General features: G+C 32.0%; 1 protein-coding gene across 1 annotated transcript in view; it reads right to left on the bottom strand.

Moving 5' to 3' along the window:
• Nucleotides 1-16,268, bottom strand: part of LOC127715044 (putative carbonic anhydrase-like protein 1) — a 28,569-nt gene extending 12,301 nt beyond the window's left edge. The window contains exons 1-4 of the mRNA XM_052221061.1: nucleotides 16,039-16,268; nucleotides 5,814-5,855; nucleotides 1,524-1,663; nucleotides 768-959 (exon numbers count right to left, since the gene is read on the bottom strand). Coding sequence (XP_052077021.1) covers nucleotides 768-959; nucleotides 1,524-1,663; nucleotides 5,814-5,855; nucleotides 16,039-16,084 — 420 coding nt within the window. The 5' untranslated portion in view covers nucleotides 16,085-16,268. The remainder of the gene's footprint in view (nucleotides 1-767; nucleotides 960-1,523; nucleotides 1,664-5,813; nucleotides 5,856-16,038) is intronic.
• Between the last annotated feature and the right edge of the window lie 1,045 nt (nucleotides 16,269-17,313).

The following is a 17,313-nucleotide window of genomic DNA, read 5'->3' as shown; positions in this document are numbered from 1 at the left end:
TAAAGCACTGTCACCAGATTATCACCAAAAAACGGATACGCGAATAAATCGTATACATGTACAAATCAAAGTATAAATCGTCGCCAAGAGTTGACTGGGGTATTAAATATGGTCATTACTGGACTTCTCTTGTCCAGCAGAAAAAAAAACTCTTGTTTAAGTAAGGCGTCTGTTTGGCTATGTTGGATGTATTAATACGAGGTCGTTCATGTTTGGTCGAAATAAGCAATGAGTCTCATTCTGTTTGCATGTTACAGAACCCATGCAACACCTTTCTGATGGGTTACTGTCCAACCTATACATAAAACTATATCAATCCAAATAGGGACTTCCAGAACATATATTTTGTATAAATGCATGAAATGTTTGCCACTTGACGTTAAGCAAGCATTCAATCAATCAACATGATTCGCCCTTAACACAGATCTTTCTCCTTTTTATTCGTGATAAAATTGGTATTGCTTAACTAGTGGAGCACAAACTGCTTGCCCTTCCGTAGCATCTGCATTTACCCCAGTGGCTGTGGGGTCCGTCTGCTCAATCTTTAGCTTTCTGTTGTTTGACTGTCTGTTATTGTTTTTTTTCTTTTTGCCATGGTTTTCTTTTTGTTTGCCTATTGGAGTGGCGTTATGGCGAATAAAGGAAATAGCACATGATACGAAAAATATGTTTTCTAATACGGTATGCGTAGTACGAGCTCGAATGTTAGAAAGTTAGTATCTCACTGGATGCAAAGTTAATATCTAATTTTCTTTATGCATTATTACCTCAGCGGGAAATGTCCTGTTTCCAATCTTATGCTCCGAGCCAGCATAACCTTTGATCCCATAGTGAAATTTTACATCTGTGATTTTATACGAATATGAGAGAGGACCTCCTGTTATATTAAACAAGTGTTGTGTGTTTTCGTCTAAACTAAATGTAATATCTAATCCATTCGTTTCTAATCTTCCATTAACCTGAAATTGTATATTTTTTAAATATATTATAACTAAAACACATATGAGTAAAAGGACATTTTGAGAACACGTCAAATCGACACCGACTCAACATCACAGAATTGCAAGAAACTGTCAACTTGTTAGTATCAACAACAAACAGATTTCAGAGGCATCTGTTTATGTGACATCAATTTGTAATCAGTTTTCTTTAGGTTCAGCCAAATTTCTAAACCAAATCTTTGTATTTGTGAAATAATTTAGTAAATATTTTAGGTAAATTGTGGTAACGAAATCCCTGACTTAATAATTTACCAATGATACAGATATTACGTTTATTAAAATCTATAACGTCATTACAGACACGGGCAAAACAAATGAGTTGGAATATATAAACACCGTAAGACTGGGGCAAAGAACATCACCGTCCAAAAAAGAAAAATTAATAATAGGGAACCAGAATGTTCCTTGTCAGGGTTAACCTAGAAAAGTGCACTTACTGCAGCAGAACTATGGCCTAGACTTTGATTGCAAGAAGAGCAGTTATCAATAACAATTTATATATATATATATAAATATACTTACATTAGCAGTATTGATATGCAGATTAGTTAAGTTTGGATCAAACAATAATAAACTTGGATCTATTTCTATTGGAGATTGGTGTTTACCACTTTTGCATAGATCCCATTCCTTGCCGTGTAATTTGCCCCAATATTCTGGTGCTAAAAGGAATATATATATATATGACATCACAAATAAGATATTTCCGTAGCTATGACGAGATTATTTTTTGTAATCTTACTTTTACTGATTATGAACCTTGTTCGAATGTAAGAGAAATATATATACTGTATCCCTGTTTTCTGTATATATTTGATCTCACTATTCGATTGCACCATAACTACAATAATCGAGGACAACTATGTTTTTTCAATTTGATCAATAGCGACAGACCGAGCGTACAAATTCATACATGGAAAGCAAACGGCTGCTGTCTAAGGACATAGTATGTACCTGCTCAGTTACTCAACTGTTTGCCATATTTTTGATGACAGATTCAGTGTTAATGAGAATAACGTTAGTAACCTATCTATTTCAAAATTAATTACTGGCGAGACCATGGCTGACAATACGGTATGGGTTTTTTCTCATTGTTGAAGGCCTTACGGGGGCATATAGTTGCTTTGGTCTTCGTCGTTTGAACTCTGAGGGATAGTTTATCTCAATCGTTTGCAATCATACCACATCTCCTTATCTTTAAATTGTAGGCGTTGAAAATATTATCTTCAGTCTTAAACAATTGCTTGGTAACGGTCATTTCAAAATATTAATTGATATATAAGTTTTAAACAATCAAATTGCTCAGTGATATTTGAAGTGCATATCATCAGCAACATTTATAAATACCGTTAATTTATATGCCATTATAGACAGTTAGCTAGCCACATTATACTAACTAAACCTGTCCATCTCTGTTCATATTTATTCCAAAGAAATGCTTAGAAACATTAACGAATATTTCTCTTTATCGTGTTCAAAGCAACATCAGTAAACACTACAAAGTACAACAATACATTTGATCAACAAATGTAACAATCATGTTACATAGCCTGACAATCTCTCGTGAATAGAACGTTTGTGACTTCATTTTTCATCTTATGTCAATAAATTGCTACAGAGTTAAGAGTTCTTTGCAGTGACTTCCTGTCACATCGTGACATGACAAACTTGGTTGTTCATTTTTCCTGTCCAGAAGAACGAACACTTTACACATCGATCATTAGGAAGCACATTTATTCTCTAAATTGCTCGCTTAATTGTAAAAATGTGTCACTGCTGACATTTTCGTTCGAAATCTAACTTAATAACGATTCAAGCTGTTATTAAGTAAACCAAGTAGAAAGAAATTGTAAAATTTGAATTTTAGATTAAAATACTTAACACATGTATCCTATTGGCTAAAAGATAAGACAAAAGTACAGGTTAAAGGCATATTTCAATAAATTCCAATTTATTCCCGTCGAATGCTTTCGATTAAAAACAGACGATCAGATGCACGAACCGACATATAGTCGTATTTATAAGGTGTATATCATCCAAATGCATCCTTATGTTGTTTTTTCTTATTCTGTGGTAGATATGTAAACAAAATACTTAACAGTGTACGAATACACTATATAATATTTTAATAAAATAGTTTGTATAAGAAATACCATGGCAAAAATAACGTTTTGATAAAGGTATTACTTTTACAATGCAAACTACATCGCTTCCAGCATCAGTTTAAATCTTAATACATAAATAAATCAGTAAAAGATCAAACAAAGCATAATTAATATATTTATTTATATCATATGTTTCTTCAAGCTTGTTGGAAGACTTAGCTTACAAGGATCTGACAACACTCCTTTCTATTTTCTGTTCTTGTAATATCAGTAAATGAAATTTCAGCCCTACAAATTTTTGAAGTATTGTTGGATTACGACAAAACCAGAGTATCCCGAAAGGTCTATAAATTAGAAAGGACAAAGAGCGTTGTTAATTCCTTGTTAAAGAAGCATGGACAAATGATTGATATTTTAATCAGATAGGCATGATTCAAACGTCCTGATTAAGTAAATCCAGCATCGACAATAACACGGCCAGTTATTTTTTACTTTGATTTACAATATTATCCAAATTGTAGTACTTCTAGATTGATCATATGCTACAGTACAGCATTATATGGTATATACAAGCACTTTATTCCACATCACATAGCAGAAGACATATTAATGATATCAATATTTACGCGTCAGCAAATGTATCAAAGTCATAAAACCAATTATAAAAATACCAGACAACATTCAGTCTAGTGTTCCGCCCGAAGTCGTTTGCCATTGTTGGAAAAGACAAAACCTCATTTATTACAAATATAGTAACTCTTTCATATTAGTTAGACATAAAAGCTTATAAAGGAAAAAAAAAAAACAGACGTTACTAGTTGTATACATTTTTTTTCTTGTAAAAATAGCATATTGAAGTTATTTCACAGACACAGACACACACACGTAAAGACAAACAAATAAAATCAAACCAGTTTAACCTGCTACGTGTTCATACAATATATATGCCAGTTTAAAGTTTAGAATCTCCTCAGTAATAAACATAATGTTTTAGTTATTCGAAAACAGTTGGTGTTGATGGCAGTTGGAAGTCTTTTGTTTGTTTTATTTTCACGAATAATTTAGACACGGGTGAGAGAAGGAAAGAAGGGGTGGGAAAAATGGTACTAGTAATTGGAAGATAGTGAAACCATGAGAAACAAAACATGTAAATAGAGAGAGAGAGAGAGAGAGAGAGAGAGAGAGAGAGAGAGAGAGAGAGAGAGAGAGAACAAAGGAACAATCAAAATTCAAAAGTCTTATAAAAAAAGACAACACATTGGCCAATAAAAAAACGACGAAAGACAAAAAAATAATAAAATATTAGGCAGAAAACCAAAAATTGAGCGACACAAATTCCCTCAAAAACTGGTGGTGATCTCAGGTGCTTCGGAAGGGTAAGCAGCTCCAACTCCACAAGTAGCAACTGTCGTTTTGCCCATGGATATCATCCAGCGATAATTTATATTTGGTAATGTCACAAACTAAAAAGAGGATGGGATTGTGGTGACGGGGATTGGAACATATCCGTAGTTCAGTTGGAAATTTAAGTTCATTGGAAAGGGTTGCAGTCGACATAGTCACACACCTTTGATTGCATTATGATGGCTGTTTAATCTCCAGTGGCAAATTTAAATGCATATCCAGAACGAGAACATGTTAATGCGATATGAATATGAACCCTGCTTTGTACTAGACCGACACGCTGAGTCGGATTTTTAACGTGCTAGTTCACAAGGTAACAGTCCGCAGGAAGACATATCACCTTATCCAGACAAATTATTCTTACTCCGAGCCGACCAGTCTTTGCTCTTACTTCTTAATGCCGGAGCCGAGAAGCAGCAAATACCAATTTTAAAGTCTTTGGTTTGACCAGGCCGGGGTTCGAACCCGTGACCTCCCGAACTCGAGGCGAACACGTTACCACGAGACTACCGAGGCGGTCACCAAACTTTGAATTATTTCATTAGTGACAAGTCAAAAAAATGAATTATTCAGTGAAATGACAAAATGTTTAAAGCAGAAAGTGAAGTTGAAGGATGGTGCTGTGTTTTTTTTCCCCCTGGTCATTACACAAATGGTCGACATGTGCCAAGGGATCTAGGACAAAGACTAATAAACACATCACATCCAAAAGGTGATCGTGCTACATATTTAGCTTTTTGTTTTGCGCTAACAACTTATGTCAATATTGGGAAGTCTTCAAGTGGTTTTAGATTTTATATACAGAAATATCCTAATTGATGGCAAAGTGGTTGTGATCAGATTGTACAACTATACACAACCACATACTTTGATTTTGATTTGTTTTATATTTTCACGAATAAAATACAATATTTGAAATTAGCATAATGCTTTCTTGAGACATATTGAAACAGATCGTGCATTGTACGAATGACGACCTGGCGCAAACAATTGGTTTTGATCATTGTCGAAGGCCGTACGGTGACCTATTGTTGATAACTTCTAAGTCATTTGGTCTCAGATGGAGAGTTGTCTCATTTGCAAAATACAACATCATCTTATTTTTAAATTAAATTACATATAACTGATCGTAAATCTAACTGGCAATAGTGAAATTATGGAAAAAAGTAAAATAACAAAAATACCGAACTCCAAGGGAAATTCAAAACGGAAAGTCCTTTATAAAATGGCAAAATCAAAAGCTCAAAGTGCTAGAGCTGCAAGAGCTGGTTATTGACTATTTATTGCATAAAGACAAACTTACCGAGATGTGAATCGTATCCCCAGACCTTTCCTAATTCATTGGCTGAAACAGAGAAAAAAATATCAAGTACATGTACATTTATTTCGTTTTATTGTTTTTAGAAACGAATTCAACTTTCACATTTCAGTACTATTCTAAGGATGTAAAATATTTGAAGTTTTTGACCATGCCATGAACCGAATGGATATAAGAAACTGGTCCCCGAATAACGATTAGTTTTAATATATGTAGTAGACGAATCAAGATACGCGTAAAAGGGTAGAAAGAGAAAACAAACCAGTCGATGATATCAGACAACACTATAATAGCCAACAGAGAAAACTTTCTATATTTTTTTCACTAAGGACACCTCAGAAATGTTCATTGAATTTCAACTAAATTTAATTAAATTTTCGCTGAACAATTTATCGTAATTTATCTACAAACTGATTAGATTTAATTGAACGCAAATTATTTTCAAAATTATCAGTTTTTTTTTTTGGTTTTAATGAAATGAAAATAAAATCTAGCTGATGTAACACGAAATGGCTGTTTCATTATATACCTTATAATTTATATCTATCATTTCTGTTGCTTCTGAGGACAAAATAAGACAATACTTTTCAGTGGATCAGCAAACCATTTTTACCCTTGATTCATTTAAAACAGACTATATTTCTTGTAGTTCATAATAATTTCTAGGTTCTCAACTTTATACAAAATACTGGTATCTGTTTATTCCATTAAGTGCCTAATTGGGAAATGATTTTTCACTTAAACTAGAATGACAAATAAAAATTAAGAGTGTAGAAAAGCAGACATTTTAATATCATTGCAAATTGTTGTGATTGAGGACATTCAAGTAAATATTTTATCGACCATACAAATAGCTTCTTTGGTAGTTAGTCGTTGATTCTCCGTACTAGAAGTGTGTTAGTATTTTGTACTCTTTAAGGAAACCACATCTGGATGATACCACTGGTAGAGTAAAACTCTTCGCGATAATTTGAATGCCTTTTTGAAACAAGTAAGAAGCGTTTGGAAAAGGAGAGCAAGTGAAACTGATAGACGATTCCGATTTTTTTTATCTTATGCAGTCTAGTCATCCAATATATAGGAGGAAATCTACATATATCAACCCATTTTTTTATATTTACTCCAAAGGAGAAAGTACTTTCGTGGTGTGCTAAATTTTAACGTCATAAAATTACTTCGCGATGTATATAAGATGGTCTGGATGGGGTTTACAGAATAGAGAATAATGCGCAAAACGTGCAGAATAAAGGGCAAAAAGTATAAAGAATAGAGAAAAACAGGCCAACAAAAATAGAGAATAGAGAATAATGGGTTGTTAAAATATAAAGAATGGAGAATAATGGGCAAAAAATATAAAGAATGGAGAATAATGGGCAAAAAATATAAAGAATAGAGAAAAATGGCTTAAAAAATTAAAGAATACATGATTGAAGGACCCCCCCCATCTATACCCTCATATAATAGACTCAAACCCATACTCTTTTTGATACGATTCCCATTGTTATGACTTCCATGTTTGTCTTTTTTTCTCCTTTCACATAGGATCTTTAAACTAACACCAGTGTAACCATGTCATATTTACTGCATGTGGATGTTAAATGATTACATATTCTTTTCCATATTTGTTGCATGATTGTGTAATAATAATCTTATTGTCAACAAGACAGATTGAAGTGTAAACGTATTATTCTTTGATATTTTTAGCTTTAAAAGTCACCACCACCTTCAAGCGAATAGCCACATGTAATATTTCTATACGCAGTGGGAGTTTGGTATCATATTAAGTATAACAACATGGTTAGTTGTAGGTTGTCAGGCCTATTAATATCGTCTTTTTTATTAATTTGTCATCTTTATTTTCATGACTTTCATTTAAGAATTATAGATTTTTGAAAATGACAGCAGACGAAATATGATAAAGCACTCCATATCTGCAACCTACGTTATTCTGTTTTAATTATGATGTAGGACTTCAATCTTTTATAGTATAATAAAATGCAAAGACTGAAAGGGAAGCTCAAATGGAAATCCTTGTTTTATTGTATACTCATAATATTTGCAATCCTCTTACCTCTTTATATGAAATCTAGATCTTGGTTATTAATTTCTAAGCTATTTAGAAAGTAAAAGCAACGAAATCTTAATGATGTATGGCATGTATGGTTTTAAAGTATTAAAATAATCCAACTCCAAAGCCAGGAAAGGATATTAAACATATGTAATAATAGCAAGTCACATTAATAATTTAACTTAATTGTATCTCTTGCTTACAAAGACTGGAACAACTGTACGTAAACTCAAAGACCATCTCAAAAGAAAATGTTATGTAATAAAAATTAACTCTTTGTTATGCATTTCCCCGCATACTCTAAAGAGCTGATTTATATATCCTTTCCAAGAAAATATAATATTGTCAAAAAATTTGATTTAGTCCTGAAAGCTTTCGTCGCTTTGATTATTGTTTTTACAAATCTAACTAACATAGAATTAAAAGAGATTTTTTTGGCATACATTGATGAAGGTTCTATTTATTTTTAATGCAATGATGTAAAAGCACGTTTGATGTCTGGCATTCAAAGTCTACAACAATAATCATTGATCAATTGATTGTTGTTTGTTTAACGTTCAGAGGTAAATATTTCATGCATATTCAAGACCAAAACCAGAGACCAAATTGACAATTCACGAAATAGGTTATTTTCCCAAAAAATGGTCGACCGGGATAACGGGCATACTTTCGATTACTAATGGAAACTGAGGGTGTCTGGGATAAGGGGACTCATTTTGCTTTGCGACAGGCCACAAATTTATTGAAATCCCATAGAAATAATTAAAGTTTATGTTCACACGGGGGGCAAGTCTTATGCAGTCGTTGGTATTTTTTTTTTTGTTGGAGGGGGGGGGGGGCAATGTCGGGATTAGTAGATAGTTAATTCACCATTACACGAATTATACATTTCAGGATTTAACTTCGAATGACCTCGATACTGGATTTTCGAGATCATAGTGACCTTTTCAATATAAAGATTAAAAACGTCGTATCACGTGCAATTTATCTAGGCATCTGTCTGGTCCTTTTCAAAGATGAATAGAGTAAATACAGTGACAAATTTAACAGAATTTATATCAAAATAGTCGACTTCTTTTCTATTTTGATACCCTCATCCTTGTGCAAACACATGTTCAGGTACTTGCTCGCTATGTCTATGTCTGTACCATGGATGTCTTGAATTTCAATGAACGTTTATGTATTATGCATCAATAGCGCGCAGAAAAAAAACCATGTCAAAGGCGTCAAATTATAAATTCCGAGATTTCAGTAAAACAGTTTTTTTTTAAATTCTTTTTCATAGATGCAACAATCTGGTTTGGTACCTACATAAATCTAATTACTAGCGTGAATCATATCTTAATTTTACGGTGATGTTAATATAGCTCCTAAACTAAGATACGATCAATAAAAACCTATCGTCCTTTTAATGAACTTATTTATAAAGGTAATCAATTTAACATTGCATTGAAATATGTGAATATTGTTTTTAACCTTGCATGTCTCTTTTCTCGAAGTCATTTGTTGTAATGTTTATGTTTTGCAAACATTTGTCCGTTTTCATTAAGTAATAAACGCTTTGGGTCCTACATCCCGACGATCTTTTGGCTTTGCACAAGATCATGAAAAAGATAATGGAGATGTGTTATGAATGCTTGTGAGACAAATATCCGCCAAAGACCACAGTATAACTAAGGTCACCTCATAGTTTTCAATAATGAGCAAAATTCATAACGTAAAGTGAGCTAAATGTTTTCCGAAATCGCCTAAAACTTTTTCGGAATATGAAGATTGTTGCGTTAATACATCCGCATGGGCAAACATATAGTCACTATATACCGGTAATTGAAAAATTGAAAAGAATTGAAATTAAATGATATTTATTTTTATGACATCTGTCAAAATATTTTAACGCAGTAGTATTAAAAAGGTGTTATTTACAAGATACTTACTCGTAAAGAAACGAAACTAGAATCGTCATAGATAACTCAAGCAACTATAGCGCTTGAGTAAATATTCTAGCTTCTGTATGACGAATCTCGTGAATGGTGCTTGTAAAATGCGATCTCGTCCGTAGAAACGGAATATCCGGAAATCTCGTATAACGTACCGAGTAATCTACTAACATTTGAAAGACAGTTATGTGTGCCTTTAAATTTTTGAACAAATGTACATGGGGTTGGCAACAAAAACATTAAAAAGTTGCATTTCTTGAAATGGCGGACAAAGTCAAACACAATATGTATATTGGAGACCTGAACGATGATGATATGCTCATACGAAAGTGGAATCTCTTTTACATTATTTAACATTTTGTTATGCCGGGGCCTTTTATAGCTTACTACTTGTATGGGTTTTGGTCATTGTTGAAGGCCGTACTGTGACTACTATTGTTTTCATCTTCGCCCTTGGGTCTGTGGTGGATAGTTGTCTCACTGGCAATTGTACCACCTTTTTTTTTATCAAGATAAAGTATTCAATGAAAAGAATATTTTTAAAAAGCAAACTTGTTTATCTATGCAAGTTTACAAAAATCTTTTTTTATCTGTTCAATCAAATACTAGTGCAGCAAGTAACATTAAATCAATCATTTGTAATTTCAACGTACTTTCAAAATGATCTATTAAAACTTTGTAATAAAATAGTTACATTCCAAATCGAAAATTTTACAACGGGAATTTTCAATTTGAAAGAAAAAATGTTGATACAATGTTGTTGCATAATACATTGAGAATAGTATTCCTCAACGGAAGAATAATCAGAGAAAAATCATTGACAATTTCATCTCAAAGGGAATATTTACTGAAGAGCAAAATTGATTATAAAGGGAAAGATCACGAGTTATGTGGTATTTAGTAAAGATATTTATTTTTTTCATTTAATGGCAAGGGCAAAATAAAACATAGTTTTTGTGAGAATAAGAATTAAATTGATCACGTTGAGTTCATAGGAAACTGAAAGAAATGTTCGTTTGTACAAATGAGAGATCTTGAGTGTGACGTGAATATTCAACGTGTTAATTAGTGTTTGAGTGTTGAACATTCATTTATTAATTATTAATTATTACTTTTGTTCTTTTGTCAATATCATTACCATAGAAAACGTTGTATGCATCAGTTTAAATCCAATTATTCTACATGTACATTGTAAAGCATTGTTTAAATTTTATTATTGATCAGCAGTTGAGCAAGTTGGTATTCAATAAATTTAATAATAATTTTGATATATTTTTAAAGAGGCAAGTGTGCCAACCACACATTAACCTGATTCAGCGCGAAATCATTCTATAATTAGAATCTTGTTATTAATGTTATAAATGTTAGACTATCGGGTTTGAAGAACTTGCCAATTTGATGCCTTTATTCATTTCTTTTTTCCTCTGTCCTTTGTAAGTTATAATTTCTTAGATGCGAATTTACCTTGTTAGCAGGTTTGTACCAGTCTCCTTTCTGGACTGATACCCTGTTACTTATTCGCTACTTATTGGTTCCTTATTAAGTAGGTAGTCAACCAAATTCGCATTGCAAGACATAGTGTTTCTATACATACGAATGTTCAAATAAGTGCACTGAAACACTGCAGGATGTGTCCTCTTTGATTAATATGGCAAGTTTATATCAATATGCAGTAAAATAAAAGTATAGTTGACCAGCTTTCGTTTCTCAGTTTTCATTTAGAATTTAACGTTTCTTCATGTACTAGAACACGAAACAGTAGATATATGCATATGGATATGAAATATGAATATTCAAGCAGAATTGTAAATTTTATGATTTTTACATCGCGATGACCTTGAGGTCATTCCGATGTATTGCTATCGCCTAGATTTCCATTATGTAAATTAGTTTTGGGTTTGTAACCGATCTATAAACATGATAATTATGCGCACATAAACGAGTGCAAAATAACATTCCTTATCGTTTGATATAAATACATCTCTTCAATGAATACTGATACAAATATTTTTGTTTACAACATAAATTAATAATATGAAAATGTTTTGTAGTTAGATATATATATATAAGTAAAAAATCATTGATAATATCAATGCACACGTACCGAAAAATTGTGTTAAAGCATGCGGAAGAATATCTCAAAGAACGTTTTGCGACAATACCGGCAAGGACCGGTAACTCTGTAATTGTTTTTGCGGGAAAATATGAATGCCTACTCGTGTCCAATCTTAGAAAAATCGAATTTTTACAGAAAAGTGTCCACCATGCACTTGCATTGCACTATTATTAGAATAGTAGAATAGAATGATATACAAATGGATGCAAATCATATATATATGTAACTGTTATTTTAATAAAATATATAACAACAAATCAGTGTATACTGATTTGTATCACTACAATATAATAGTTATTACGGTGAAGTTGAATCTCCTGTCATTTATTCATCATCCATGCACGAACTTGTCTCCAGAAAAAAATATATCTCTGTACATTAACCTCAGTTTCAGGCAAAGAGATATGTTGTTTTTTTCTGAGACAAGTGCTTTTGACCATCCTCAAGAACTTGTGGTCATCCGATGTTCAGTACTTCAGTACTTTGATTTAGATTTATTACTAGGAAGTTTCAATATCAAAACTCATAATAACATTGTTGGTTTTCTTTTTAAATCTAGAATTAATGAGGAATCTTAATGACTTAAATAATCGCCCAAGCTTTGTTTTTTTTTAATTTTTGATATCTCTTCTGATATGAAATCAATAAAATTGTATCATTTGATAGTCATAGTTCATTTATAAAATTTCGTCATGGGAGTGTTTTATTATAATCAGGATTATCATGGATATATTTGACATCAAAATACTGTCATTTATTCAAACAATGACCAGTGTCAAAGCAATGTGTCTATTTAGAAATTCATCCTGTTTTCTTGACCATTCTTGTAAGTTTTATTGTACAATTTAAACGTCAACTTTAATGACTCGTGTTTGGGTCAATCAGAATGTCCAAATATGTGACGTTCCCGTGATGCAACATATTTTCTGATTTGTTTCATTAGCTTTTTCTTTAAAAAAAAAGAAGGTAATTTACATGTATATTCTAATTCTTTAAATATCTCTCGAAAGACTTTAAAGTCATTGTTTGGACGAAAGAAAACAAAGACAAATTGTAAAAGTACCACATTGCATGTGTATCCCTTGTTTGCCTTTAATGAATTTTTAATGGAAAACCAAAGAGGTATAATGACAAAGACATTGATTTTCAATTAAAACATTTGATTTTTTATTGCTTTGAAATTCTGCACATTAATGGACTATAAGTAGCCAAAACGGATATGAAATTTGTATAAAAAAACTGTCCTTACTTAAGTATTTCTTTTAAGGAAATATTTTGACGCCAGTCTATTCATTTGCGTGAAATAAAAACTGAAGTAAACTAATGAACATTTGTAACTGTAACGATAGGTTAGTATAACATTTGCAGTGTAGGTGGAGTTAGTGAAATTGAGATAGCAACCTTTATATTCAGTAGATGTATAATCATAATTAAATCATTATGATTTCAAACATAATATGATATCATTGGCATGATATATGGAGTAGCGGTTTGAAAATATTCACACAACAAACAAACTCGTGATTGCCGTAAACAAGAAACAAATATAAATAAAGTCCTTTCATTGACATACATCCTTCATTGCTTACATGTATGTAATTTCCGTTACTTTGTCTTGTATGGAGAATTGCATATCTGACTTTTCCCAGACAGCTTTTTCATTTTGTGCGTGTAGCTTCAACATTTAATCAACGCATATACAGCCTTACGATATGAAAATTTCGATTTTTATTATTCATAACTCGCAATTATTCTCTAAAAAATGTCACTTCGTTGATATGCCCTGACTACGATAGTTAAGGAAAACATAATGTCTATTCATTCATCCTTCCATCCGTTCGTCCGTCGGTCCATCCAATTTTTATTTTATTTTATTTGGTTTAAGGTAGTTATCCATGAAGTTGTTGTCAAATCAATTTGAAATTTAACAGACATGTTTATTATGATGTGAACCTTTAATGACATATGCAAAATTACGGTTTTGACCCAGACGCGGTTAAATGAACATGGAAATATAATAATATGAACGGAGCATAGTATTCATTTGTATTTGTTTGTTAAACTGTAATTTAGTTTATAAGATATCACATGTTTACGTTACAGTCCTTTGCTTCAACACTCTGATAGATTCGGAGCGATTAAGACTTTCATATGTTGTACAGATCCTTGTCTATAAATAATTAATAAGCACCCTATGTAAATATCTTTTGGTTTTTTGTCAATAGGTTGCTGTCTCTTGATGAATACCTCACTTCTCCTTAATTCATATTGTGAAAGAAGGATTTCTTGAGGATTTCATAGTAGCTATATATATTCTTTAAACATTTTATTAGAAGCAGGCATATCAAAAAGTCATATTTCCCCGTTTTATAATAAGAACAAAGGTATTTCATTAAAAGCGTGATATTCCCAGATAGACCAATGACATGCAAGGATTGCTTGGTAAATATTAAATCAAAGTGAAACTGTAGACGTCAGGTAGTGCAAACTAAATCATCACAAAGCAAAATAGAATACCTCAATAAAACTCCGGAGATAGTATCATGAAAGATTAGAGAAGAGAATCTTTGCATAATGAAACCCAATAAAACCCACCTTACAGATACACAAATCATTTCACTTTAAATTTTCTATAACAATGTTAATAATATTGTAATATGACTGACTTCTTAAATCAGAGGTACCGGTTTACTGCCGAACTGATTATCATTGTAAACACAAAACAGGAAAACTGTAATAAACGTTAGTTTCAAACTTTACTTTGCAATACTAGTAATTGTTTTTTTTCTATTTTTCTGAACACTTTACTGAAACAATTTAAAAAAATACGAAGAGATGGTTTTCACACAAGACTGAATCTTATTTAAAAAAGCAGGGAAGGCCCTGAATTAACACATCAGCAGTTAAAACACAAAAACCTATATATAATCTTGGTTTGATATTTACGTTGCAGCATCCTCGTCTGGTGCAGATATGTTTAAATATGTTCAAACATTACAAAGATGAAGAAAACATGATACTCCATGATGTCCTTTCAAGTATTGCATCAATAATGAATGATTCTTAAAAAACTAACAAAAATAACCAAGAACGTTTTTTTAATTTGACGACAGACCAAACCAACCATCTACGTCCGACTCCTAAAAATAGACATAAAGACAAAGACATGCAACAACGAACAACACATGGTCAAGATAGTCTTAGTCTGAATTAGTACTCGGTACAAAATAGGGTAGAGTTTAACAACAAGTACGTGCTAAATAAAATCGTCCCGTTTGCCTTTCAAGACCATAAAGTGTATTAGTAAAACAGAAAATAAAAAGCCTGCGCAGCCCAGCTACCAACAGGATGACCACTGATTTGAACAAAAAAGTTGAAGACTGGATATAATTTTGAAAAAAAGGAATATTGTGCAATAGCACAACTTTCCACAGCTGAGATTTGAATACTGCAGATAAAGTAAAAAATCAGATACATTAAATGTAAGAACAGAGTTGTTTAAATAAAAGTCAAACAAAAAGTGGAATCCAAAAACCAAATCCGAAATTGAAAACTCATCTTTTTTTCAATTTGGGCGAATAAATTAAGAGTCGTAGATTATTGGACTTATCATACAGAACATACAATCATGTGTAGAAATGTATTTTCTAGTCCCGTCTTTTGTGGATAATCAACTTTAGACTTTTTATTGAAATACACAGTGAACATACACATTAGTACATATATGCATGTACTGATGTAGGCTCGTTCAAGACTTACTTCCTCAATCAATCTTGTTTATCATTTAAATGGTTATGTTATTACACTTTTATGTATCAAGGGAGAGGGCATTTATGAAAAAGAAATATATTTCAATTCTCATAACATAGTAAGCTATTCATAGTACTGATTAGGATAAAAGAGTACTTTCTTGACGTATGAAGCAATAAATAAACAATTTCCCAAATTTGAAATTAAACAAAAGAATAACACGATTTAACTATAACCAAACATTTCTAATTCAATAGTTTTTCAGACAAAAACGATAGTGTTGGAAAGGAAATGTATCAAAATTTCCAATCAGAGTTAAAAGATGAGAAAATTACTTACCAAAAGATTTTGGAAGTATCAAGGCAAATAAAACCATCCAAGACATGATGGTATGTTATAGCGCTGTTTAAGTCCGTTCATTTGGGATGTTTGATACTTCTGAGCTTTTAAGTACGCTTTCTTAGTATCAATCTTGGACTTCCTCATGCGTCAAAAATCATATTTGATAGATGAATTGTTGATGTTTTATTGAATCACTGTATATCATCAATATCCATAAGTGAATTTTGTCTCGTCTTTTCCCGTTCAACATTTTAAGTATGGGGCGGAGTCACATGAAGATGCGCTGTTCAGCATTAGACAAATAGAAAAGCTAGTTTCATGTCGACAAATAACCGTTCAAGATTTTAAATGAAATGATGAGATCTTAGTTAGATATCGATGTTACAGTATCCAAGTCGCATGTAGATGCAATTAAACCTGTATAGTTCAAACAGTGGTGCTCTATAAATGAAAAAGGCCCATCAACACAGAGAAACAATTAAATATTGATTGAAAGACAGGAGTAATTCTGTGACAGTTGTAATCTATAACGGTTTAATTGGAACAAGTTCTTACATCGTATAACGATAATATGCTTTGTTTCTTATCTGTTATAATGCTCTAATACACGCAATTGATCCACGTCCATTAAGTGCTTCCCAGTATGGAACTATATCGCGTCAGATAATTTCCTAAATTGGCACTTTGACATGATTTAGTATATGCAGGTTTATTGTTATTGTTTACTTTACAACAGCAATCAATAAAAACAATAATAAATTGTAAAAACTAAGTTTAACATAGTGCAACATCGTTTGAAAGGAAAAATGGATTTTTAAATGTTGATTGAGGTCTTTTCACTTCGTCATCAGTAAAACATCACTCTCAGTGATCGTAAATTGGAGCAAGCGTTAACTTAGTTAAATGTTTTTCTTTTTATAGTTCATATATAAAAATAAGGATAAGTGGTTTTTGAAACCCTAAAAATTCTGTCTATAAGAATTTCGAACGCACCAAAAATGATCGAAAGATCAGTGATGAGAATGCAGAAACCATTATATTCACGAAAAATGAAAGAACGACAGGAGCGTGTTGCATTAGCACAGAGTTCATTCGACTTACTAATAATCGTGACAATAAACTAACTATTGAGAGGATTTATTTTGTTGGTGTATTTTTTAAGCCAAATGATATAGTGCATACCCTAACAACTCCCTTGTAAACATTTATTATACTTTTATTATACTTACACATAAAAGCCAGAAAAGAGATACAATGGTTCAACATCTTAAT

Source organism: Mytilus californianus, unplaced genomic scaffold (assembly GCF_021869535.1).
Source record: "Mytilus californianus isolate M0D057914Y unplaced genomic scaffold, xbMytCali1.0.p SCAF_9, whole genome shotgun sequence".
Classification (NCBI taxonomy): domain Eukaryota; kingdom Metazoa; phylum Mollusca; class Bivalvia; order Mytilida; family Mytilidae; genus Mytilus; species Mytilus californianus.
The sequence above is the reverse complement of the archived record's forward strand: the minus strand, read 5'-3'. Positions and strand labels throughout refer to the sequence as shown.